We start from the raw sequence: 26,850 nt of genomic DNA on the forward strand, positions 1-26,850 counted from the left end.
TGGTACATGGCATTTAGAGTAGCTGTGTGATACAGTCGTGAGATCTATCTTCAAGAAAGAAAATCTGCAGGCAATCATTTCAAAAATCAGTAGTCTGGTTCTGAAAGAGCAGGAGCAATGATTTTATTGTGTGTGAGGGGACCATAGTTCAGATGGGTGAAGAAGCTGTGCACTCTTCTCTTGATGAACCTGGATAGTTCCCTTTAAGTTTAATAGGAGATTAATGCACATTTTTTAAGAGGAATTAGACCACTTACTGTGCCATAGCTAATGATATCATTTGCAGCATACACAGCATGAATGAAAAACTCTTGACAACAAATTCTGCCCGTGTATTTCCCTTTTTATGGAGCAATGGTGGAGACCAAGTCAGGATGTGAGGAAATGGTAAATCCAAGAGGCATAACCCTCCTCACATGTGCGTCACAGTCTGGGATGGCCTTAATTCTATATACTTGACAGCATACTGGCAAGCAGGGCAGGCTAGGCTCAGAGGACAAATCTGGTGTCCTTGTTGATGTCAAGATACAATTGTGTGTCTATTTTACATGCTGTGAAGTTACAGTTCAGGAACTGAGAGATTCCCTGTAGCCTTGGGGCTGCAGAACTACCATAGAAACAGGTCCATGCTTCTGGTTTTACATAGATGGTGGGTGGGAACTCTTCTCTGGTCCTTACAGAACAATGCCTTGAATCCTGATTTTTTTTTTTTTTTTTGGAATGACATGGCAACCTCTTTTGACACTTATTCGAGAAAGTTAGGCTGGAAGGCATCTTTTAAGTCATCAGGTGCAATTTCTTGCCACATTTCATAAGTTCTACTTCATAAACAGTTCAAGCTTCTGTAAAATGATTTTGGCAGGTTGCTATTTTTTTAAATTAACAGTTCCTTTTCATACACTGCGGTTTTACCATTTTTTATCTGCATAACGTTTATTAATCAGGGTACCCAACTCTCTCCCCAAATGACAAAGACATGCTTTCTATACTGTTTTTCCCTAATAAGAATAAGTTTACTAATGTTTCCCTTCATGTATGTCTCCATTAAGCAAAGGCACAAGAACTATCTTTAAGCAAGGTAGGTCAGCACTGAACGGCTGTCAAGAGCAGAGCTAATAGCAGAATAAATTAAGTTGTTAGGAGCTCTGTGCTGTGTCTTAAGAGCCAGTCTGCTGGTTGTTCTAGAGCATGGTTCTGTATGACTAACTTCAGAATCTTACTATGATGCTACTGGGTGCATAAAGGATTTATTTCCTGGCAACAGTCACCAAAGATTTTGTTGTAGCTGGTCTGGGAAAATAAAATGCAATAGGTGGGAAGAACAAGGCTGCTGGCAAAGTTTTCTGTTTTGATCCTCAAAAATAATTGTTACATTTTTTAGAATAGTTATGTTTTCTGTTTCACTTGAAATTCCCTTCCCACCAGATCTTTCTTCTTGTTGACCAGTGAAAGGCTGCAGCACTCTACTTCCTGGGGCTCAGAAGACTTATTGTGCAGATGCTAATGCCATGCAGATCATTACAGCTTGATGCAGTTTGATCATCCCAATTCCCACAGCCCTAGGTTGGATGGTTTAACCACATCTCACAGAAGCCCACAGCCAGCAACGAGATACTGAATTTCACATGTGTAGTATGGGAACAGGGCTATGCTGTTCTACAGAGTTATTTCTGTAACATTCATGATTCACATTTCTGCAGAAATATCCCTCCTCTTTTCCTCAGAAGTGGTTGTAAAGTAATTTCATGTTCTAATTCTAATCATTTTGCAAATGAGAATTTAGTTAAAATTTTTTCTGCTCGTAGTAATTATCATTAATTTTAATACATAACGTGACTGCTGATATTTTAATTGTAAGTTAACGTATTCCGGTAAGGTCATAGCTTTACATATTACCTTTTGTCTTATGTGCAGATATTACTAATTTTAATCTTGGCTCACCCTGATATTAAAGGGTCCTGCTCACATTGCTAGTAAGAGAACAGAAGGAAATAAAGAAGGCAACCTCACCCATGGTGAAGAGAAGGATGGATTGGCCTATCATACTCATCCTAGCCATAGAGCATCTCCATTGGTTGATGTTAAGGGATTCTACACAGCTGGGGAAATCTCTGTGAGTAAAGTGCTCCTGACAGTACACTTTTCCTTATGATATTTGTTGCAGGTTGAGACTGGAGATGTGGGAGATGTATACAAGATTCGGGTCAGCTGTGATGATGTGCCAGGCTTTGAGGGCTGGCATTTGAAGTCTTTCCACTTAGAAGAGCTACATGCAAAACAAAAACTAAACTTTGACTGTAACTGCTGGCTCTCTATTAGCAAAGAAGACAAGGAGCTTGTGAAAGAATTCCCTGCAGTCAATGAGGACCAGAAAACTTTACCAGGTGAGAACAGTGAAGAGATACGAACAGTCATAGAATCACAGAATCATAGAATGGCTTGGGTTGGAAGGGACCTCAAAGATCATCTAGTTCCAACCCCCCTGCCACAGGCAGGGATGCCACCCACTAGATCAAGGTTGCTACAGGCCTCATCTAACCTGGCCTTGAATACCTCCAGGGATGGGACATCCCCAGCTTCTCTGGGCAACCTGTGCCAGTGCCTCACCACTCTCTGAGTGAAGAAGTGTGCAAACTAACCTCTCAAAAAGAAATCAACAATACATATAGAATAGAGCACTTGGTCTGCATTTGATATCTTCAGTGGCTCTGTGGTAACTGTTTTCATACAAGCACTGCAAAAATGCTGACCATTTAAGAAACTTTAATTTTCCAGTTAAGTGACAAATTGGGTTTCACAGTTGCTAAATCTTCTGCATGATTCTGTGTGCAAAAATGAAGAATATAATTATGTTTTTTAAAGATATAGCACATGTTCAAAGCTATGGAAATGATTTGTGGTAGATTTACTGTTGAATTACTCAGCTTATAATAGCTTTAGTTACTAACAGGAGGAATTCTCATTGTAAAGAAAAAAGAAAAAGTTTTGTATTTGTTTTTCCCTAAGGCCTTTTTTTTTTTTTTTATTGACATGCTGAGAGTTTTAGAATATATTCAGAAATGCTCTTGGAATGTGAAGGCCTGTGGAAACACTGCATTTGTTCAGAAAATTGGGTAGTTACACATGAGATAAAAGTAATTGGAGATATGACTGCTTTTCTAAACTAAAGTTCCAGTAGTTCTAGTCCCTGACCATCTCAAACCTGTTCACAATTTTAAAAGAAATTATAGCATTAAGTTAATTAAATGTTAACTCAGCAGGACAGTATGTTAAAAATGACATTTGAAAAATTTTGGCCATTCATTTTGTCGAAGTAGCAATACATCTGCAATTTAATGATCCTTCTCAACAGAAAATCCAAATCTGACTGTGTAGGTTGAGGGAAGAAAGTGTGTTTGTACAGGAGCAACACAGAGGCAAAGAAGTTTTACAGTTGCTGTCTTGTGCCTTAAATTAATAACTGCATTTGGTAAATTTTTATACTTATATGTCATGCATCCAGCCTCTGCTAGCCTATTTTACATAAACTTTACATAGTAGTTTATTTGTTGACCTGTGATGGTTATTAACTATTGCAAAGATCATTCAGTTTCTAACAGTCCCTGAGCAAATTCAGATGAGTTCTTATTTTCAGGATCTTGTACAGTAAAATACAATTGGACAGAATTTGTCTGTATACTGGTAATTCTAAGCTGCAGAAGTCTAAGTTGTCTGAGTACAATTTCACTTGAATTTCTAAGGAAGCTAATGGAAAGAATGTATTGAGCCTAGCTTCAAGACATCACATTCACAAAGACTAAACTGACTATTTCAGATTTTTTGGTAGTTGCAGAAATAAAAAAAAAACAGTAATATTACTAAATAACCTACATTGTTGTTTTCCTTTAAGTACATCTTTTATATCACTTTTATTTTATTTTATTTTATTTTATTTTATTTTATTTTATTTTATTTCATTTCATTTCATTTCATTTTTATGCAGTCCATAAATATGTTGTCTCTGTACATACTGGTGACTGCTGGGGAGCAGAAACCTTTGCAAATGTTTATATCACTCTTTATGGGACAAGAGGCGACACCGGTGTAAGGAAACTCCATACATCGTTAACACCAGGAAGAAAATTTCAAAGGAGCAAGGTAGTGGCACAAAAATGTCATCTTACGTGTTACTCTACTGCATCCCTAAATGCCTGATCAGACTACATCTTGTTACAGAAGAGCGAGAATATGGAAACAGTATTTGTCTTCCAGATATTCAGAGCAGACCAATACCACTGTTGTTTCCTTCCTGTACCAGTACATCCCCACACAATAATCAGGGCTCTGTATGAGCACATAGAGAACAGATTGCTGGGAGAACCTCTGTGATCACACCTCTTCTTTCTTCTATTCTGAATTTAGGTCATCAAAGAATTAAAAATTTTAGATACAAAATTAGTTACAGAAATTGCTGTGAGACTTTTGTATTCAGTGCTGTTTCTGTAACCTAGTATAAGCACTAACTTAATGTCTACTCAATAACTTTAGACGGGAGACAAGAATTCCACATACAGAAGAGAATGCACATAAAAATGTTGCTTCTAGATGACCAATAACAATACAATTCTTCTAATGTGTAGTCAGCTTTCATAAGCTCACTGAGCATTTAAGTTTGAAAAAGCATATAATCTTATTTTTTGCTCACTATCAAGATACACATTATCAAGGAGAGTACTACATTTCTGTGAAATAATTTCATTGAATAATTACCACAGCACTGGATTTGGTACATACTGGGGGAATTTCTAAAAGTGATTTTCCATACATCTCAGGACTATATATATTTACAGAAGATAGCACTTTTCAATAATTATTTTACCTCCATGAACAGTTTTATTTCCTAAAATGTCCTAATTAAAAAAGTTCAGAATTTTGGCTTACAGTCTGGCTGTCAAGTCCTGACTATTGTTAAAAAGAAAATGAGTATTTTTGTCATATAGAAGTACTTTTAACGTTAGCAACCGAAAACCTACTTCTCCAGTATTTTTATTTTAAAAGTAGCACAGATAACACATAGGACTTTGGTGAGACCTGCATTTTTTAGAGATCAGTTTGCCAATAACTTCTTTTGATTGCCCGTTCAGCAGGTTTAGTAAGTTCCTACTACTGAGTTAATGTTTTATTGGGATGATGGTGTTAATTATAATCAAAGAATCATAGAATCATAGAATATCCCAAGTTGGAAGGGACCCATAAGGATCATCGTGTCCAACTCCTGGCTCCACACAGGTCTACCCAAAAATTCAGACCATATGACTAAGAGCATAGTCCAAATGCTTCTTAAACTCCAACAGGCTTGGTGGCATGACTATGTCCCTGGGGAGCCTGCTCCAGTGAGCGACCACCCTCTCAGCGAAGAACCTCTTCCTGATATCCAGCCTGAACCTCTCTTGTCACAGCTGGACTCCATTCCCTCGGGTTCTATCACTGGTCACTAAACAGAATAGATTGGTGCCTACCCCTCCACTCCCCCTCGTGAGGAAGCTGTAGACTGTGATGAGGTCTCCCCTCAGCCTCCTCTTTTCCAGGCTGAACAGACGAAGCGACCTCAGCTGCTCCTCATATGTCTTCCCCTCTAGGACCTTCACCATCTTTGTAGCCCTTCTCTGGACACTCTCCAATAGTTTCACATCCTTGAAATCATAGATATTGTTGTTTAATCTTCAGTTGTTCATAACCTAACCTTGTTGACCTTTATAAGCTACCATCAAGACCATCTGGCCCTAGGCTGGACCTGGCTTTCTTATAAAACAAGAAAGAATTTAGTGGGGCATGTAATTTCCTTTTTTTTTTTTTTTTTTTCTCTTTTTCCTTACTGTATCTTTTCCATTCTGCTCCTATCCCTGGTATTTTGCTCAAATTTCTTCACATTTTCCCCATTCATCTTAATCTCCTTTCTTTTGCTTACTTGTCCAATTTTCTGTTTCTGCACTAATTTCTATTTTGCAAGAAAAAAATTATAGGCTTTTATAACTGTTGGAGAGGAATTTAGAAAGCCATCTGGTAGTGAACACTCTTTCTAGATTTCTAACTTTTCTTTAGGACTATTAATATAAGTAAAATCTGAATGATCTATAAAATATAAATTTGCCTGATACATTTTAGAAACTTGAAGTGCCCTGAAAGAAATTTGATTAAAACCAAAATCTTGTCATAACTGTTTGCCTGTCAGAAGGCATTATGTCAGAAGGTATATACATTTTAATGTGATATGCAGTGATTGAAGAAATACAAATTGTCCAAAGATCAGAAGAAGTTATGTCATTAAAGATAAACAGGATTCAATGTTAGATGTAATCAGTGTGTGCTTTCTTAGATTCAGAGGGGAGATGTTATGTTAAATGTTACTAAAAATATGTATATATATATATCCTCAGCAAAATCCAGGCTAAGCTTTCCCTTTACCTCAAGCATATTTGGGTCCAAACTTTTTTTTATTAAGTATTTCCCTTTTTTTTGCAGGTGGATTCATTTTTGGTGGAAGCTGTTTCTCTCAGTCATTTGCAAAAAGTGGTTATAGGGCATGATGGAGAAGGATATGGGGCTGGCATGTACCTCAAGATGATAACAGTCAGGGAATCACAAGACTCAGACAAAGAATGGGTCTTCCCATGGTGGAACTGGCTTGATACTCATCTGGGATCATGTGAGACTGTTTGTGAGATAGTTACAGTTGGTAAGCTCTTCTGCAAAACTGGTCTGCCTCTCTACATATTTTTGAATTTGGCTATAGACCTTTCAGATCTCTATATTGTCTTTCTTTTATTGCAAATGTGATTTTTCAGTTTGATTTTTTTATTATAGAAAGACTGCATCTAGTAATGTCAAACTGAATAAAATTCTGTTCTGTAAGTATGTTGTGTATGAAACTCTCACCTTCTGAATTAGATTTAGCACATTGCAATGAAAGATTTAAAGCAGGTAAGAGTTTTAGATGAATGCCTTGTGGGGATAAATAGCTTAAGTTTTATGCATTAATTTTCAGGTCACTTAGGATCTAATTTGAAATCCAGAGAAAAATTACTTTAGTTAAATGAGCTTAGTACCCATGGTATTATTCCACTGTGCAAAGAAACAGTGCCATTTTTCTATGCTCAGTTTATACTCATTTCAAGTTTACTACACCAAAAGTTGTGCAAATCCAAATCTGGATGTTATCTGGCAACAGAACAGTTACAGCAGGACCTGTGGCAAAGATTCCTTCCTTCAATCCTGTGAAAACAATTTCATGTAAATGAACTGTTAAAGTTCATCCAGAACAAAGAATATGGTTTCAAATGATAAGGTGCCCTTGATAGATATGTAGGCATTCAGTTGTATAATTTTTTCTGAATTGTAGAAAGATTTTTCTAAGCTGTTTCCTTCCATTAAATCATTTTAATTTCCCATAGAATGGTTAAAATGGAATGAAAATGAAGGATAGCAGCAATTAATAGAGAAAAAGAGAGGAAGAATGTAATATTGAACTCTTAAGGATCTGCAAATATTTTTATGTGCTTACAATAGGTTTACCTGTCAGTCTCACATTATTATAACACATTATATTGCTAAGTATTATATAGTTGCAAGTGAAGTTCATTGTTAGTATTCATTTTGCAGTAGGTGTCTACAGGCTACAGATGGCTGGTTCTTCTAAATGATAAATTGGTTTCAGTAACATTGATTGCTTTTTTTAAGAACAATTAATTAGACCTCTAAAAGGTGACTGACTGTTCTCTTAGTAATTACTTCCAAACATGACAAGGAGAATAACATGGCATCGAGAAAATACCTGTGAAACTAAAGTTTAAACACAGCAAGAACATTAAGCTGTTAAATTCTTGGCAAAAACAAAAACAAACAAAAAAACCACTATATAATAAAGGTATCGATGTGTTATTCTTAGTGAACTGTTGCCATAGATACAACATAACCTGCAAATAGAGCTTGCTTTGTGTACTGTAAAGGCTATGGGCCTGTTATTTTATGCCATTCTGTCATACTGTTGTCTTTCCTCTTTCTCTTTGATCATTTTTAAAGGTAGAAGATTGATTTCTTGTCCTAAGCTGCCTGAAATCAACATGCAGTCATCAGGTCTCTGGATAATGGACATCACTGGATCTGACTTGAGCAATGAAGTGGATCCATTACACCTTTCTTTCATCTTCTATGGCAACCTGAATCACAAAAAGTTGCCACTTCAAGTTACAGGAAAAGCAATTCAAATCAAAGTACTTCAACCTTTATCTATTGAAAGAAAAGCCTAAGGATCATGTACCTGATGACCCTCTTAATTCTGAGATAAATTGTTTCTTTAAACTAAACTACCAAATTGATTTTTAAGTCCTCTATGTATTTTGACGCAGGTCATCATTTTTGTTTGTAGGCAGTAAGGCTGTCACTGGGGCAATGTTTTTTGAATGAGTAGAAATGAACCTTTTCCCAAGGTTTCATACTGAGAATGTTTAATTCAGAAAAGTGGTTCCTATGTCCATATCACAGTACATACCAGCTTGCAGGTGCTGATTTACAGTTCTTGTTGATCTCACAAAAGCAATTTGTAAACATACAATGTGCCATGGGATACTATAGAGATTTTAGGGCAGAAGATGGAGAAGGAAGAATCATGTATGAGATGAAACTTAACAGAAAGTTCATTTTTGTCTTTCATGCAATTTATTCATCCTTGTCACCATGTTTTTGCAGTCTAACTTCTTTTTCTTGCATCGTTTGCCTCTTTTATTTTTGTCTGTCTTTATCACTTTATTTTTCCTCTTTATCAGCTCCTTTTCACCCACAAGTTTTCCCCTTTATTTAGTTCTTCTCATCTTCCATCATTTGTCTTCACTTCCTCCTATTACTCTTCAACTTAAATATTAACAACCTTTTGATTGAATGAATGAATTTGACTTACATTGAAATATGGCCTGCTTCTTTCCCAATTCTTTTACTTCCCTCTTGTAACTATAATTCCTTCCTCAGTGCCAAAGCTGTGTTACTGTTATGCTATTCTGATTTTACTCTCCATGAATGTAGAGTACATCTCTCCAATACAGTAGAATTTGGAACTGACCTGAAGGTAAACACTACAGAGAACTCTACTTTAGGAAATCCCTGAACTGCAAAGTGCTGAAAACTAGGAAAATATTCAAGGGAAGTGTGACTATTACCTGTCCCGTTCTTGTATTGCTTGTTCCATCTTTCCATTGGCCTTTGTGGGTTCTGAGGAAATGGTTGACCCCTGTGAGAAAACTGGAAGTTTTCAGTTGGTTTGTTAGCCTTGTTTTAACCTTGATCCTGCATCTGCAGAAACAACTATATGGCCAGACTGATGGAATGGGAGCAAGTGGACAGACAAGGCAGTTGGAGCTTCTCAAGCCAGCTTTGTATCACAGAAACATGTTCATGAAGCCACATCCTGAAAGATGTTTCTTCATGATTGGCTGCTGAAACAGCAGAAGCAGGTAGCAAGGGAAAAGCAGGAAAATAAGGGTGAAGAGATCCCTGTCCCAAAGAGTGAGTGAGAATATGTTACTTTTGATCATGGGGGTTCATCAGAAAGCAGCCTTGGAGTCATGAATAAAGAATCTGTTCCTGGTTCTTCCTACTAGTCTGGTAAATAGGACTTAATGATTACACCAGGGAAATAATTGGCTGTTTTTTCATGTTCTTCCTTTCTTTAGTGAAAGAGGAAGCACACTAGATTAGGCTATAAACATGTTCCAAAATGAGGAGTACCTAGTTCTGCTAAAGAACCTCTTCTAAATATAAAGAAATGGTATGAAACTGGAAGTACCCTGTCAGAGGAAAGGTCAGGTCCCATGCAGTGCTGCTAGCTGGGCAGTATTTCAGTGCTACTGTCTGGGCAATATTTGCAATGAAAGAGCAAGAGAAAGCATATAGTTAGAAAGGGGAAAAATGGTAACAGTTATAAATCTGCTCCAATTCTTCACCTATTGAAGTTTGCTCAACTGTTGCGTACAGCTGTCAACTACATTTGATCTGGCACAATTAGAATGATATCCATTCATCTCTTTTTCTCACTTAGGATGAACTGGCAGATATTGGCTCACTCTACAAAGTTCAGGTAACTGGACCACATAGTGAGCTAAAACAGCCATGGAACTTAGATTTACTGCATATGAAGCACACAGGCACAAAGGAAGAGATGTATTTAGCTTTTGACTGCTTGTTCAACCCTAATGAAGACAAATGTGTGGAACTGCCAGCTCTCTATGCAGATCAGGAGCCTTTGCCTGGTAAGCTAAGTCTGTTTTTGTTACTGGGGTCAGGATCTGTGTCACTGGAATACCAGTATATCTCCTGGGCCTGAAATACTGTATGAGGCTTTCCACAAGAATTTGATTAAGGAATATGATGCTTTGCACTTGCATTTATCACAAAAGAAAGCTGAGCAAAGAGGAATCACTTGTATCAGGATTATGACAGATGTTATAACTGCTGACACCAGACATAGAATATGGTTTCTTTCATGTGAGACAGTTCCAGTTTTAGCTCTTGATTATTTATTATCTCTTCAAATTAACGCAGTGTCAGCTGAAGATGTGTACAAAATATTAACTTGTGCGTGATATTACCTGAATCTTCCTATCCACAAAGAAATGTGTGACCTAGAAATGTAGTCAGTGTTTTAAGAATGAAAGAATTTCAGACACCATACAAAACAGATAGAATTAAAGAAAAAACAAACAAACAACAACTTGTTACAATCAGCCAGCAAAAGGGTAGCCAAGAATTTCAATTGCACTAGCACATTATTGATGTTGATGAGAAATTTATAGTACAGCTAGTATTATTCCAGTGAAAATATATTGAGTTGCAGTTTCCTCTGATGTTATTAATACATGTGAATTGTGTATATGATGATGACAGAGATATGATAAAGTGATTTCCCCCAGTCCCCCAGGAATATGGAGAACAGCCAATTGCATACTGATGGCTTGATCACTCGCTATTTAAGAACAGGATTCCCATTTATGCAGCTCATTAGAATAAAGAGGATTGATGCGGATAGTAAAGATCATGTATTGAAGCTTTTAGTGACAGTTAAGAGGTTTATTGCCAGAGGCTATAGTACAAAGACTGTTCTGCTTAAACAGAATAGAAAATAGGAAAAGATGGAAGCTGCCCAGAAAAAGGAACAAAATATTCCATATGAACTTTGGCACACTGTTCTCTAGGGAGATTTTCCTAAATATTTTATCCCATTTAAAATTGAAACTTGAACAAATAAAATAATGAAGACCTTATAAATCTCTCATTTTATGTGGGTTTGCATAACTTTAAACAATTAGTAGCCTTGTACTCATTTACTGAAAAAAAAAATCTTATGTTTTTGGTCCATCAGGTTGAAAATAGCATTGGATGTTGCATGTAATATATTCAGGATGTAAAATGCTAAATACAATAACTCTGGTGCTTGTTAAAATCTCTATTACCCCAATTTATTTATTAAAAAAAGGGGAAAATTATAAGTATTGGTAATTATTTTCAGAATTTGGAATTGCTAAATGTATAACTAGATATTACTAACTCCAAAAAGTTCAAGCCAAAATAAAAATTCTAGAATTCATCTCTCAAAGTCTTCGTTATGCTAAGAACCAAATGGAGATAATGTCAGAGAGCAGTAATGTTATTAGCAGAGCAACTCAGTTGAGGTGAACTGAAAGGCTGAGATATTTTCCTTGGAAAACTTCTAAGAAAAAGATGTGTACATAGTTTCTGACACAAATTGTCACATAGTTGGGTAGTATTTACTAACTAGGAAGCTTCACACAGACCATTTAGTGGAGTCCAGAATAAGGGAAATGCCTTAGGAGGAATTCTCTTCTAGATTTAACTGACTTTGAGTATGTGAGCAGTCCTTTTGAACTCACACGTATGTCCACAGTTGAAGTAATGACATTTGAGATATTTAAAGATACACCTTATGAATGATCCACAACTGAAACTATTAATACCAATCAGTTTTGTTTTTTTTTTTCTCTGTGGCCCCAACACTTATTCAGTCTAAAATTTCTAAATGTCAGCTTCTTCCTTGTATTCTAGCTTATCTACTGGAGACAAATCAGTTGTATATGTTTGCACTCATTATTTCTTCTAAAGAGACACATTTATGGAGATGTCTTCAATAAATGTCTTGGTAATATAAATTCAAATAAAGACAAAAGAACAATTCTGAATGATAAAGATCGTTGCTATTCCCAGACAAATCAAACAACAAGTAGAGAACTCTTTAGGGAGCAACATAAATGCAAAAAAACATCCAAGTAAAGAATATCCTTTATCAGTTATGTCAGCTGCCTGGTTGTAATGAAGGCCATGTAATTATAAGTACTTCTCTTCTAAACTAAGTGATTCCATGAAATTTAGCAAGGCAAAAATAGGTATCTGTGTTCATTTGTGATCTTCAGGAAAATCACAGCTACTTCTTTAAGGTGTTTTTAGTTTGCTTTTGGTTTCTCACAGTTCCAGTCTGCTAGTGATAGGCAATAAATTATATTAATCCCACTATGCTGAGTCTGTTTTGCCAGCGATGATAATTGGTGAGTGATCTCCCTGTCCTTATCTCAACCCTTGAGCCTTTTCCATTGTATTTTCTCCTCCTTTTTTCTTTGAGGAGGGGCAGTGAGAGAGTGGTTTTGGGGTTCAGCTGCCCAGCAAGGTAAAGCTACCACATCATCTCATCTGGTGAGACATGAGGATGATTTAATTCCCAGCAAATTACAGTTATCAATTGTCACTGAATATATTTTTAATAATTAAAAACAAACAAAACAAAACAAAACAAAAAAAACACATATGCACGAATATTTAAAACTGATTCTCTGAAATTGCTTTTTCTGTCATCTGTAATATTTATTTCTTAAAAATGAGTGCCCGAGCTCAGCCTATAGGTAACTTCATGGTACAATTATATTAAATATCCAAGGTCAAACAATTGTCTTGCATGCTTGCATTAGATTCTGTGGCATTATCTCAGGGATGTATTTGCCTTCTGGATATTAGCTAGTATCACAGAAGCAAATACATTTTCCATTTTCTTTTCTTTCACCTATCCACCCTAATATTTTATAAACATATTTTTTAGTCTATCTGTGTCATGGTCTAAATTATTTATCATGCATCTTGGTGGACTTCAAAATAAAATACACTGATTATTATTATTATTATTATTATTATTATTATTTCCTTATAAAATCTGTGATAATTCTGCAAAGGACATTAATGTGCATATTAACACTCATACTGACACAAAGTCATTGCACGCTTAAATTGTGAGGTGCTTTTGAAAATGATGTTTTCAGTTACGATTAAAATTTTAGAACTTCTAGCTCTTAGCTTCTGTATTTCTTGATGCTTTCTAGATGATTTCTTGATGATTTTTAGAATGCCATTTTTGTTAAATGCAGTTGAAATCATGTATCAGAAGTTATATAGCAATATATATCCCAACATAGACGTTACCTGAAGTTAGAAGAACTTGCAATATGTAGTTGTCAAAGTAACCATTGAAGATGAGTGTTACCTTATATTTACTAATGTATTTTAACACCAGTTATGAATTGGACTCTTCTGGCTCATATTAGGGTTCTGTGATGCAAATTAAGTATTTTTTCCACAACATGAACACAAATTCCACCATCCCCCCTCCATCTACCAAGTCTGTTAACATAAGATCATGAGTTAAAGTGCTTAACATCTGTAGCAATAAACATCTGTATTAACAAACATATTCATCTTCAATAAAAAAATCACCCAGCTTTACATTTTTACAGTATATAGATAAAATATAACTTTTTCACTGCTTTGTTAATCATAATAGGTCATTGTTATGTAGTAGTGTACCATGATGTATTGAGGCATGGAGAAGTATTAGCTTGCTTATTGATACTTCACTGTACTAGATACCATTCAGTCCAGCAGCTCACGTTTATCAAGTAATTCCCTTTTCATTAGACGCAATGATAAATTCCATGTTACCTTCCAAAATGAAAGTAGTTCAGAGATACTTCAGCTAATGTATTCTTTTGACTTATTAGACTTATTAGCCATGGCTTGTTAGCTCAAACATAGCACCAACCTAGCAAGAATGAGTCTGGCTTGGGTGTTGAGGTGGTGAAGTGAGTCATAGTATTCTGCTTAATTTGACTAATTCGGATTCCTGCTAACTCAGGCCTCTCTTACCACACACTTAAGTAGAGATGAACCCTGTATTTTGATTAGATTCATAATATCAAATATTGAATGGGTACAAGATGATTTGCTCCACAGTCTTGAGCCTTTCTTCGTATTTTTCCCCCATTGTAAAAAATACCTGTACCACTTGATTTCAATGCAAATCTAAAATCATAATAGTGTAAAAAGTTTAACTGTACCTCTGACATTCAGACAGGATATGGTTGTGCCATTTAAACTGTTTACCCTGAAAAGGTATTGAGATTTATATAGGCAAATGTTACTGAATTTTGCTCTAAATGGTATTTGAATAAGTTTTGATTCATAGTAAGTTAAACAAAAAAATGGCAAATTCAAGGTAACACCTTATCATAGATCATCAATCATAGATCGATGATCCTGTCTAATTCATATTTTCTTTTTCTCTTTTTAATGAGCACTAGGTGATCATTTCCAATTTTCAATGATATTGACTTACATCTCAAACAGTCCTCTTTCATAAAGAGAATTGGGCAGAGACAAAGAATGGCAAGGTTGAACAGAACATCTTATTTTAGTAGATTTTTGTCGGTAGAGGGATGTTGTGTATTTGATAGTGAGAATAGTCCCAAATCACCCTGAAAACTTTTACCCTTTTCCCTAGAGTCTCATTTATATTATGCCTTCCTTCATAGGAGTTCCTTTGTATATTTTGTTCTGTTTTGTTTTGTTTTGCTGATATAGCAACAGTCCTTTCTCTTATCCAAAATCTTTGAAAATTAAAGGCGAAATATTTGCTGTGACTACAGTGAGCTTTGAATTAGGCATTAACAGTTCCATATGGAACTTCTGACTCAGCAAAAATATTAGGTATGTTTCTAATTTTTGGTACGTATCTCCCTTGAATACAGATATTATGAAGTAATTAGTCGTGTGATTAAAGTTGAGACCATGATTAAGTATATTAATGATCATGGACCAAAGCAGTAAAAGTGTTTGTAGACATTGTGATTTCTAATCCACGCTACATGAGTGGTCAGATCTGTGGTCCAAACTCTTTCTAATCTAATTCACACAAGCAGCCTTTTGACTTCAATGGATCTGCTCACATGAGCAAGTTATACGTATAGTATACCTACAACAGTCTAGATGAATAATATAGAGGCTTACCTTTGTATCCTAGCTCTTCTAAAAGCAAAAATGCCATTGGCTAAATTCCAAAGAGTCTCTTGGACAGCTCATATGCTTTCAAATATCTAGATCTCCAGCAAGGGCAAGTCTGCGTAGCTAAGTTCCCTTTATTGCAACTATATTGTCTTTCATCTGACAGTGCATATTTACCTGCCTTGAAGAAAGGGATGAGATATATTATAGTTCCAGCCTAGGAAAACTTTTTTTCTATTTCTTATCATCAAACATAAGCAGTGTCATCAATTACAAGCACTCTCCCAGGTCATGGTTTAAATGTGGAAAAAAAAAAATCCAGGATAAAATCCCTTAAGTTAATAATGACACAATGAAATAAAGTTACTTTTCAGAAAACAGATTTTTTCAGTTACCATCCCCACATAGCAAAACATGAAGAGAAACAAAGACATTTCAGTATATCACAATGAGCGCACCTTCATTAGCAGACTGATATGGCCCCTATTATTTAATGAATCCTTTTAGATATTCATTTTTCAATCAGTATGCAAAACCACCCAGTATGCAAAACCACTCTCATTCCAGTGATGTGACCTTTTTATTTTAGACACATAAAGAAATAGCTATATAAGATGTCACAATATTTGAATTCAGGCCTTTTGATTATAACACTCAATATGAATAGCACCAACTTGTGAAAAGACCTGTAAGAAAAGCTTAAAAATAAATATCCTCAGAACACTTTTTTTCCTCCCTGTTTTCCTATCACCTACGCATGAAAATAAATGACAGCCTTAGCTCTGGGTTCTTAACAATCATTCTCAAACCTACCAGAAATTTCTCATAAATCTTTTTAGAGGATGTAGTTTGGCTAAATGGAGCCATTTCTGTCTTGGAATAAATTTGATTCAAGAGATAAACTATACTGAAAATATCAGAAGTTTCCAGGATCTATACTGAGTTATTTGTGTATCTTGTGATGTATTTTAGACTGAAATATGTATTTCAGTTTTGAATAATGTGTGTTTCAATGCTTTCTGGCTTGTATTGTCAATTGTGCAACTGAAAGTGCTTCTCAGTTGCTCCTTGGTTCTGTGTCTGTGTAAAGCACTATTTCTCTTCGTACACACACATTTCCTGGAAAAGCAAACCAGGACCAAGGTACGGGCAAGCAGCAGAGTGAGGCTGGAAGAGTTTCTGCAGAATGCAACTGTCACACAGTCTAGACATTGCTGAGATTTGCTTTACTGTGCCAGTGATGAAGACTGTGGGAGTTGTGGCTGAATAGTTTGGAATGGTCAAAAATAGTTCAGTACACATAAAATGTTGGATTTTAAGGGTGCTCAGTCCTTCAACATATCAATCCTAGACCTTATGACAAAAACCGTTCATGAGATAATAAATGCATTCTTGAATACATTCATGGTATGTGTGTATTGCTTATTACCCACATCCCAAATGTGACTTTTACAGTGGATAAAAATGTTCTCCTCCTTCTGAAGTGCATTGGAAAAATGTGTTTTACAAGCCAGCGTGGCTGCAAAGTGACAGCTTTTTTCCTTAGGTCAGAGTAACAATGCTTGAAGTTGGAAGCAGAACATCCAGACTGTCTAAGTTTAGACTCCTAACTTTTAATGTCCATCTCTAGAATATAGGGGAACCCATCTTAGGAGTTTTCTACAGCACTTACCTTTCTCTGCTGACTACATAAGGAGCTCATATTCCTAACATAACAACCAAAGTTAGATACCTAAAGTCACAGCACTGGCAGTATACAAATTAGCACAGATTTATTATTGTAGTCTGAATAAGAGCAGGCTTTCAACATTAAAAATACAAAGAAACAAATATAAAACTTCTCATTTTTTTCCCTGAGCTCCTTCTTGTTAAGATGATGCAAATAACCATGAATACTGAGATTGTGACCTGCTTCTGTTTAAGTGTTTCCTTATTCCTTGACTCCATTATAAATTTGGTAGCTAAAGTCATTTAAAAAATGAATATAAGAATTTTCTATGAAGTTTCTTTGGAAATGATGTTATCTGATCTCTTCTGAATCACCTCCCTGTGTATTGTGTCAGAAAGAGGCAAGGAAGAAGCAGCTCCACAGCATGGCCATACATGTCTGTTCTAATTGTTACTATCACCACAGCCGAGAAAACCAGGAATGCTTTCCCTTAAACTCAAATTTCACATTTCACATTCAAATTTTACAGCTGATTTGTATATGAGCATTATTATATGTACATGGGAGGTTCGTTAGAGACTGATACAAAATGTGAAGAGGATTTTCTATTTATGTGTTAAAGCAGATGTTGAAGTTATTTTTAATTCATTATTTCTATTTCACATTAACTTGTTTTAACTTCAAGTTGTTTCTAATAGTGTTATGGTCTGACTAGTGAGAAAGCTTGATAGTCCTGATGCATTAATTCAGTGAAGACAATTACATGAGTTTAACGCTTAAGACAATCAGATCCCGGCTTTCTTCTAAATCACTTTATAAGTGCTAAGCTCCGTTTTCAAGAAGAAAATATGGTATGAGATTCTGATACATTTGCAATGATTTCTACCAGGGATTGGTAGATAACACAGGTGTTGGGCGGGAAGACAAGCAGGATTTTCTCATGCTGACTTTTTGTTTTTGTACATATATATATATATATATATTTTTATTTTTTTTTCTGAAGTTGTGGAATATTCAATCCATTTGCACACGGGAGACTTGAAGAAAGCAGATGCCACTGGTGAGGCTTATCTTTGTATTCAAGGAGAGAGGAGTGACTCAGGGAAACGATGGCTTAACTCAAGAAACAGCCTGATCACTTTTGCTAGAGGGCAGGTAAAACAATGAGCAAAAATGTAACTGAATCTGTGAGTGTCTTTTTGTTAAAACTTATGTTTACATACAAGTTTTCATGTACAGAGTATCAAAAATACTTTACTAACTTTTGCATTCCATTTATACACGATTTTCTCTTGTAACTAAGAGGTGATTGTCTTCATAGGTGACATTTTAAGCATTACAGAATGGTAAAGCAATTAAATTGATAAAGTAATTTTTAAATAAATTAAATATACTCTAAATATACTTCAATATATTTTAAATATACTCTAAAAGTTCTAGTTTAATATTCCAGACTTTTAAGGCCAGAGAGGTATCTGTACTTTGTTTTAATATGGCTGACTGAGCTGATAGTATTGCATTTCTACTTACATTAGACCATGACCTTCTCTTATTAACTTTCCTGAAAGTAATGTCCTTGTTCCAAGCAGCATTTTATTTTTTCATGTTTCCAATTTTTCCACACACTTCTTGCTTTTAAACATTGTAAACATATTCTTGCATTTTTGAGTCTTAAAGGGCTTTTCCTAGAAGACCAATTCCTAGAGTAGTTACTGACTTAAGAATAAAGTAACTAAAACAAATTTCAGGTCAAACAGAAATATCTATTTCAGATCAAAAGCAAATATCTAGCTGACACTTTATTAGACCCTACTGTTTGGTCTGTGTTTAGGTTTGGAAGAATTTGGAACTTTAAAGGGCTTTTCTATATCCTGGGTGACCTTAGTCACCTTCTTCTGTAGAAAAGATCTCATTAACAGCTATTTGGAAATTCATCTTTTAACAGCTGTCTTTATTCCAACTTGTTCCCAGATGGCTAATTCTCTGTTCTTAGCATTTGCTTTTTTTTTTTTTTTTTCCCTACTTGACTCTTGTGATCAACATGGTCCTCACAATAACATGAATTTTTGTAAGTCATTGTACTTGGCAGCAACTCTGGAATCAACAAAAGGTTTTTATTTTTTGCCTTCTCAACCCGAAGCAGATCCCCATTTTTTTGTCTTGAAATTGCATTTTCAACCCAATAAAGACTTTTTCTCTGTCTACACCAGGATAGCTCATGAAGTCATAAGAGATAAAAGAGGCTTACTTGTGGAGATTTTGCACTTGTTTTCCCAAGAGATTAGACAAATCTATTCATGAATATCATGTTTACAAACCTTGTTTCTAAGGCCCAGTTCAAAAAAGCCAAGAAATGCACGCTTTAAGCTGTGTCCCTAGTGCCAGTGTGAGCTGACTTATGTTAGCTTTCCCATTAATAGTCAAGAAAGATGACTGAGCAAAGAAGAAAACAAACATGTAAGGTCAAGAAGGTGATTATACTAAGATTTGCAGTAGGAAAGAAGGGAAGATACCATGAAGTATGTTCATCATGCAGTTCTAGTGTATGATAAAAATCTATCATAGAAATGGCTTCAATGAAAAATCTTTATTCCAATAGTACAGTGGCTGAAATCTTACCGAAATGCTATTCATTTGTTTCCCATTTACCTAATTCCTGCTAAATTATCTGTTATTTTTAGTGAAAGTGCAATTGCTTCACATTTTCAGAATTATTGAACACCTGTAACTTTCATTGAGTTAGCTTCTGGATCAAAGTAACTTTCAACACAAGTAGAAATTGAGCAGATATGGTTGTTTTAGTCTATGAAAGTACTAGACACGAGCACTTTACTGCTGGAATGTGTATTTAATGTTTTAAAAATTACTTCTTGGTAAGTACAGCAACATTTTGAAATTGATAATTCACAATATTCACTGGTACAGAAAATATCAGTTATCACATGTACTGTTTAATTATGAACTCAAAGACAGTGGAATAGCATGAATGAGATAAATTTACTTCCATTAAAACACAGAGCAATGCACAAGGCTGAAATGATAAATATTCAAAAGCAGATACATATTAAGTTTAACTAAATTATTTTTAAATTATTTTCACATTGCAGGTGGATGTTTTCAAAATCAAAGCAGTACACCTTGGCAAGTTGAACAAAGTTCTTGTTGGATTTAAGAGTCCAAAAAAAGGTCAGCAATTTTTTTTTTTCAGTTAACTTATAGTAAAATTAATGTAGATGATCAAATTTAGGGAATCCTGGAACTTCAGAAATATCTTAAATTTAAGATTAAAAATCACAAGTGTTTTTTTTTTTTATTCTAGAAAAAATGAAATTACTCTCAATTTCTTGCTGTTCATTATTTCTGTTGGACTATACATGTCAAGTATCTAACTTGGTTTCACTAAAATAGGCAAAGCATTCCTAGCAAATACAGTGACACTGTAAAATGGTAAAATTATATGTGAAACTTTTCTCCATAGAAGTTACTATGTATTTTTGATTACTGTCAACTAAGCCTTTATATTTCACAAAGCAATATGACTTCATGCTTTTGCAATTTTGACATTTTTTCTTCCTTTACATTTTTGGGTGATGGACATTTTCATTTTTAAGAGAGGTTTTTTTTTTTTTTTTTTCCCCCAGTACTTCGCTACTTCTTCTAAGTAAAGAAAAGAAAAGAAAATCAGTCCATCAGATTAGAAGGTGGAACATGGAAGGAAGGCTGTTCTGGCCTCATAGTTTTTTCTTCTAATCCCATTAGAAATATAGTCTTTCTTATGGGATTTTGAATAAGTGAGGTTGAGTGGCAGATAAAAAGGCTGCATTTCCTGCAGCATTTTTTTCTTGTCCTCTTTCCAGCTCAACAGCAACTCTTGTTGTTAAAGGAAATTGCTTACCTCTTAAATAGCAACAGCAAGGAGCATCATGAATTGGTATTTTCTTCAATACTTTGGCTACAGTTTTGGCACAACAGTCTTTAGAAGCAAAAGAACAGAGGCTCTGCAGATATACCACTCATGCGGTTAATGTCGATAATGCAGATAAATCTTTTCCAGTGCATGATAAACTGAGTCTTTTATTTTTATCTTTATCAAAACAAAAACAAACAAAACAAAACAACAAAAAAAATATAAGATAACTCTGTAAGTTAAACTCAAAGACACACATACACAAACTGATCTGGGGACTATTTCCCATTTATTTCCTACATGGTAACATTGAAATGAATGATCAAACTTTCATTGACTTCAAGACTTGGAGTATAACCAATTTTACCAAGACTCAGAGGTCTGAGCCTTCAAACACATTGTTTCCAGAGAGTCAACAAAATGGCCTCCATCAAGAGAAATCCTTCAGCTAAGTTTGAAGCTTATTAGGTAGCATAGATCCTTGCCAGAAAGGAAGTTGTGTTTAGTGGAAAATTTACAGACCAGAAGGCCAACTGCATCCTGGGCTTCATCACCAGAGGAGTGACCAGCAGGGCAAGGGAGGTGATTGTGCCTCTCTGCTCTGCCCTTGTGAGGCCCCATCTGGAGTGCTGCGTCCAGGTCTGGGGCCCCCAGCACAAGAAAGATGTGGATCTGTTAGAGCAGGTCCAGAGGAGGGCTACAAAGTGCTGGAACACCTCTCCTATGAGAGAAAAGCTGAGAGCTTTTTGAAAAGCTGAGAGCTTTTTTTGATGTTCAGCCTGGAGAAGAGAATGCCCTGGGGAGACCTTGCAGTAGCCTTCCAGTACCTAAAGGGGGCCTACAAGAAAGCAGAAGAGGGACTCTGTTCACGGAGCGTAGTGATAGGAGAAAGTGAATGGTTTTAACTTTTAAAAGTTCAGCCTGAAGAAGAAAAGGCTCCAGGGTGACCTCATTGCAGCTTTTCAATACGTAAAGAGGGCTTATAAAAAAGATGGAGAGCAACTTTTTGCTCAGTCAGACAATGACGGGACAAGGGGAAATGGTTTTAAACTAAAAGAGGAGAGATTTAGATTAGAGATTAGGAGGAAATTCTTCACTCAGAGGGTGGTGAGGACTGGAACAGGTTGCCCAGAGAAGTTGTGGATGCCCCATCCCTGGAAGTGTTCAAGGCCAGGTTGGATGAGGCCCTGGGCAACCTGATATAGTGCCATGGCAGGGAGGTTGGAACTAGGTGATAATTAAGGTCCCTTCCAACCCAATCCATTCTATGGATTTGTATGGTAGAAATCCTGATATACTGTTTTCCTTTAGGACATTTATAACATCATTTCATATGTGGGACCTCTGTGCCTTCCCATCCTTTGGGGCACTAATAGATCTAATCTGTCCAGTTGTTTATTTTCACAAGGTCTGAAAAAAACTTTAAGAATTCTTCGCTATATCAAATATACCAGAGAGTAGGAGAACAGACAGACACATACGCACACAGTCAATATATTTTCAGAAGTCTTGTTTCCTTAAGAAGTCAGACAAAAGAAAACATTTTATTGATTTTCTAAAGATAGAAAATTATGACTGCATACGCAGAACATTTTGTTGCTTAAAAAGTATAAATTAATAATGTTCTGTTTATTTTCAATCAGATGAGTGGTTCTTGGAAAAAATTGTTATAAAAGAAGTCAGCTACCCTTTTTCTTCTCACGTCTTTGCTCACAATGACTGGATCAATAAATGCTCTAAGAAAGATTTTGTAGAAGTGGTAATTCCGCTCAAAGGTAATGCCAGCAGAAATGTCCTCAATTTGTGTGAATCACTATTGCATGGTAAAGCAGAATAAAGTCAGCACAATGCTACCTCACAGTGTAGCCAAACTGAACAATGGTATACCAACGTGTGAGTGGCTGGGGCCAGGCCCAAGGCAAATCATGTCTTCTGAAAAAAAAGGAGGAGGAGGAAGAAATCATGCCTGGGATGGAAAAGATGGGAATGGCAATGCTGCACAGCTTGATCGTGCTGCTGCCAGAGGAGGTGGTAATGAGTAGTTTACCCTTTCAATGGCTGGCATCACCCTTGGTGAGTAGCAGCAAGTGCTGGCAGCACGTATCCTGTCCTTGGAATAAAGCAAAGAAGGTAGGCCTGGCACCTGCACAAATGTCACGTGTGGATTTGTGAGGCTGCTAGCCTGGTTTTCCACACCTTCACAGGGCTACAATAAGTAATAGGGCTTTTGTGACTTTGCCGCCTGACTTGCTTGTGCTGGATCCAGCCCTACGAGGCAAAACAATTTTATGTTATGGCTCATGCTGTCTTATAACCTAGACATGGACTCTGAATATATGTTTGTTCTCAATGCAGAAATGTCTGTGACATCTCTTCTTACAAAACAAATTGATACTAAAAGTAGAGGACGATGGCAAATGTGGGTACACTGTACACAGGTACCAGAAGACGTGCCTGATATTCAGGTTGTTGTATTTGGAAGAAGAGGGAAATCTCCTGCACAGAAAGTTCAGAATCTGAATGATAATCCATTTTTGGTTAGTTTCTTTTTTATTTTACACAAATCTTACCAAAGTTTGTCAGTAAAGTAACACTTGTAAGCTCTATATGTGAAGTTGTGTGGAATGAATTTTTGTTTGACAGAGTTAATGTTTACACCCCCATATCTTAAATAAACAGCACTTGAAGAAGTTCTTACATGGGGGCTGATACATAAGACTTACCAAAGCTTTCTTCTTGAGTCAATTGCAACATTGGCATGAAAAACCTTACTAACTTTGAATTAAGGCTAGTAGTCTTTAACAGTAAGTCAATAACTAAAGAACTTATTTAGTACATCCTTTACTTTTTATTTCTCAAACTTTATCTAATATGTTTTCACTACTCAGAAGCTATGTATCTTTACCATGAGCTTGGGCCTGGTCAAATACCAATTCTATGATTTATGCATTAAATTAGTGGCAGCTTCTGGACAGGTGTTTGAAACTGGGCCACCCCTTCTCATAAACATTTTTCTTAAACATGAAAATTCAGTCATTAGTCATCTTCTGCAAATAGGCAATAAACATCACTTCAATTTTCCCTCTTTATTTTTCTAACAGTTGACTGTTGGAGATATTGGAGATATAACAAAAGTTTCCTTTGTGTTATCCAGTCCATGTTTGGGAAGAGGAATTAAACTTCACAAGGTATTCCAAATGCACTACATATAAACATAAAATACTCTGCTTACTACTAGTATAAATAGCTGTTGTTGAAGACAGATTGGTAGCTTCAGCTTTGCACCACATCAGCAGGGCCACACACCTTGTGGCTCAGTTACCTTATGTCTACAGATGATTGTCTGCAGCTTCCAGATCTCTCTGAGGGCAGACCTACCTTACTTCTGCCTACTGACACAAAGATAGCTATACCGATTCACTGATGTGGAGATCCATACTGCATAGTTCATCATGACGTGGAGGGCAGCATTTTCTGCTGATGTTAGAAGATGCTAATCCCTGCATGGAAATACTGACAACCTCCTGACACAGAGCAGCCTAATTGTGGAAAACAATTAAACTGGTGCTTTTTTTATTTATTCAGTACAACACATTCGTCAGTGGACCTTGAACATCTGACTGAGATTTAATATGTACTTAAGTTCTCTCAAGAAAACGGATAGTGAAATGATTTAATGTTGTCAATATTATGATTCAAGCAGATTTTAAATGTATACCTTTCCCCAGGTGTGTAGGAAGATTGAATAGAAGGGTGTTGGTCCTCATAACACCTGGGCTTTGGGGAAAAAAAAATTAAGCTTGGAGGTTAATGCAAAGAGAAGTTGCGTTAATGAACTATTCCCGGAGGCAAGTGTCCAAAAAGTATTGTGTACATAGCACTGAATAATTCTCAAGATAGTAGAATAATGGTTTTCTGAACTGGGCCACACAGTTCCTTTACCCTACTGTAGATTTAAACAGACAAGGGGTGATTCCCTAGATCAATAAACAGTCTAGAAACTGTTCTGATGGGAAACGCTAGAGACAGCTGCATTCCAGGGTAGAAGCTGAATGGGCTTGTGATATTCAAGGGGTCATTAAGTCTAAGTTTATGAGCTCCACTGACGGTAGAGGAGGAGTTTATCTTTTTCGTATTCTCTCCCAACATGTGTTTGTCAGCTAATTTTGTAGTCTCAGATCAGGCTATAAGAATGGAAGAATAGGTAAGCAAAACTAATTTCTCATTTTAGAAATACCTTTCCAGGCCATTTGATAAAACATTCTAAAGACTGACACTACCCTCACAACATCCGTTACATAATTAAGTAACGTAAGATTTCATTCCCCAGAACAGGTGGCTCAAAAAATGGCAGAAAATTCATAAAAGTCATAGTTTGCTGTCTGCTTTCTTTTCAAAGACAACCCTCTGCAAATGGCTAAGTGATTTTTGTTCATACTTTTAAATACTTCAATAGTTATTTAATAAATGGTTTATTAGTAGCTATACATTTTTACTATCTGCAAGTCAATGGCTTGCTATAGACCTGTGTAGTCTCTTCTACTGGTGCACTTACAACTCACAACAGTAGCCACAGTAAGATATACTGCTTGTGCCAGTAATGTGCTTTTAAAATCTATTACTCATTTATCAGTCTGTTTATAAATTATTTATATATGGAATCTTAATCTAAAATATAGAGTGTTGGTTTGGTTTTAATAGAACTTACAGTGCAGTAAAAAAATAGATATGCTTTATAGAAATCGAAAGTCTATTGGAGTCAGTCAGTATGTGTAAGTTCACTATGAATCAGTGGTCAAGCCAAGTCCCAGTTGAAAAGGGCGAATAATTGTCTTCCTTATTTTCTCATTAAATGAAAGAAGTAATAGACAAAATTTCAGAAATCTCACGAAACCACAGACTACAGATGCCACTGCAAAAGATAAAATAGAGATAAAATCTCTACATTCCTTTTGCTACTCTCTTGTCTATTCTGATTTTTACAGTAGCATCGGGCTACCAGAAATTTTCCTGCTGATCTATGTTTTACTGTATACTTTTTAGAAAATGATCCAAGCTTAGCTAGAATTTATATATTTTCTGTAACTTTTGAAGACTTATATACTAGAGAAAAAAATTTCTTGCTTAAAAGCAGTCTCTCTCCCTTTCCAAAATGAAACAAAAATTACTTTTACTTTCATAAAGTAAAATGTAAATAATATATGATTTGAGATGAAATTCACCCTTAGATGCAATCTTATGACTAACAAGAAATTGTCAGGTACATTTTACTGCATAAATTTACACTTAAAAAAAAAAAACAACTGGGGGCAGTTTCTGTTATGTTTATGTAGTTATAATTATATTATATAGTTAACCCTTTGTCTAATTTTACTACTGAAGGAGTTCGTGATACTCATTGATATTTAATTAGGGATATTTATACTGATAGAAGTTAGGGAGGATATCTGTGTGTGAAAAGAAGATAGACATTTAGTAAGGATATTCAGTTATTGCAGGTGCAAAAATGGATACACAACACACTGCAATTTCAGTGGAATTTAATACTGTCTAAAAAATCCCACTGTTTATTCAAACTACTAACAGTTTGGTTCTGGAAATCATCATGGAAAATTGTTTACATTCATCTGGAAGCTTTTTGCTTGATCTTATGAAGCACTGAGCACATGGCATAAGCAGAAATGGAAAATGTTCAGTAATTATATTTTTAGGAACAAGTCTGCCAATTTTTTTAAAAATTAAACTCTCAAATTCCTAATAAATTATATAATTCAATGATATAATAATGTATGCATTTCACAGCCTACACTTGAAGTCTATGTAAGGAAATGCATACTCAAAAGTCAGGGTTTCCAAACAGTGGTATTGTGTATCCTGTATGATGAGGCACAAGCTTCTGTTGCTGCTGCAGGTG

General features: G+C 35.7%; 1 protein-coding gene across 1 annotated transcript in view; it reads left to right on the forward strand.

Annotated features, from left to right (window-relative positions):
• Positions 1-26,850, forward strand: part of RP1 (RP1 axonemal microtubule associated) — a 189,021-nt gene that overhangs the window by 109,685 nt on the left and 52,486 nt on the right. The window contains exons 32-40 of the mRNA XM_050708777.1: positions 1,955-2,113; positions 2,165-2,384; positions 3,983-4,137; positions 6,502-6,715; positions 8,059-8,249; positions 10,067-10,277; positions 22,580-22,711; positions 23,292-23,473; positions 24,038-24,124. Of these exons, the coding sequence (XP_050564734.1) occupies positions 1,955-2,113; positions 2,165-2,384; positions 3,983-4,137; positions 6,502-6,715; positions 8,059-8,249; positions 10,067-10,277; positions 22,580-22,711; positions 23,292-23,473; positions 24,038-24,124 (1,551 nt within the window). The remainder of the gene's footprint in view (positions 1-1,954; positions 2,114-2,164; positions 2,385-3,982; positions 4,138-6,501; positions 6,716-8,058; positions 8,250-10,066; positions 10,278-22,579; positions 22,712-23,291; positions 23,474-24,037; positions 24,125-26,850) is intronic.

The sequence above is a fragment of the Cygnus atratus genome, chromosome 2, assembly GCF_013377495.2.
Source record: "Cygnus atratus isolate AKBS03 ecotype Queensland, Australia chromosome 2, CAtr_DNAZoo_HiC_assembly, whole genome shotgun sequence".
NCBI lineage: Eukaryota > Metazoa > Chordata > Aves > Anseriformes > Anatidae > Cygnus > Cygnus atratus.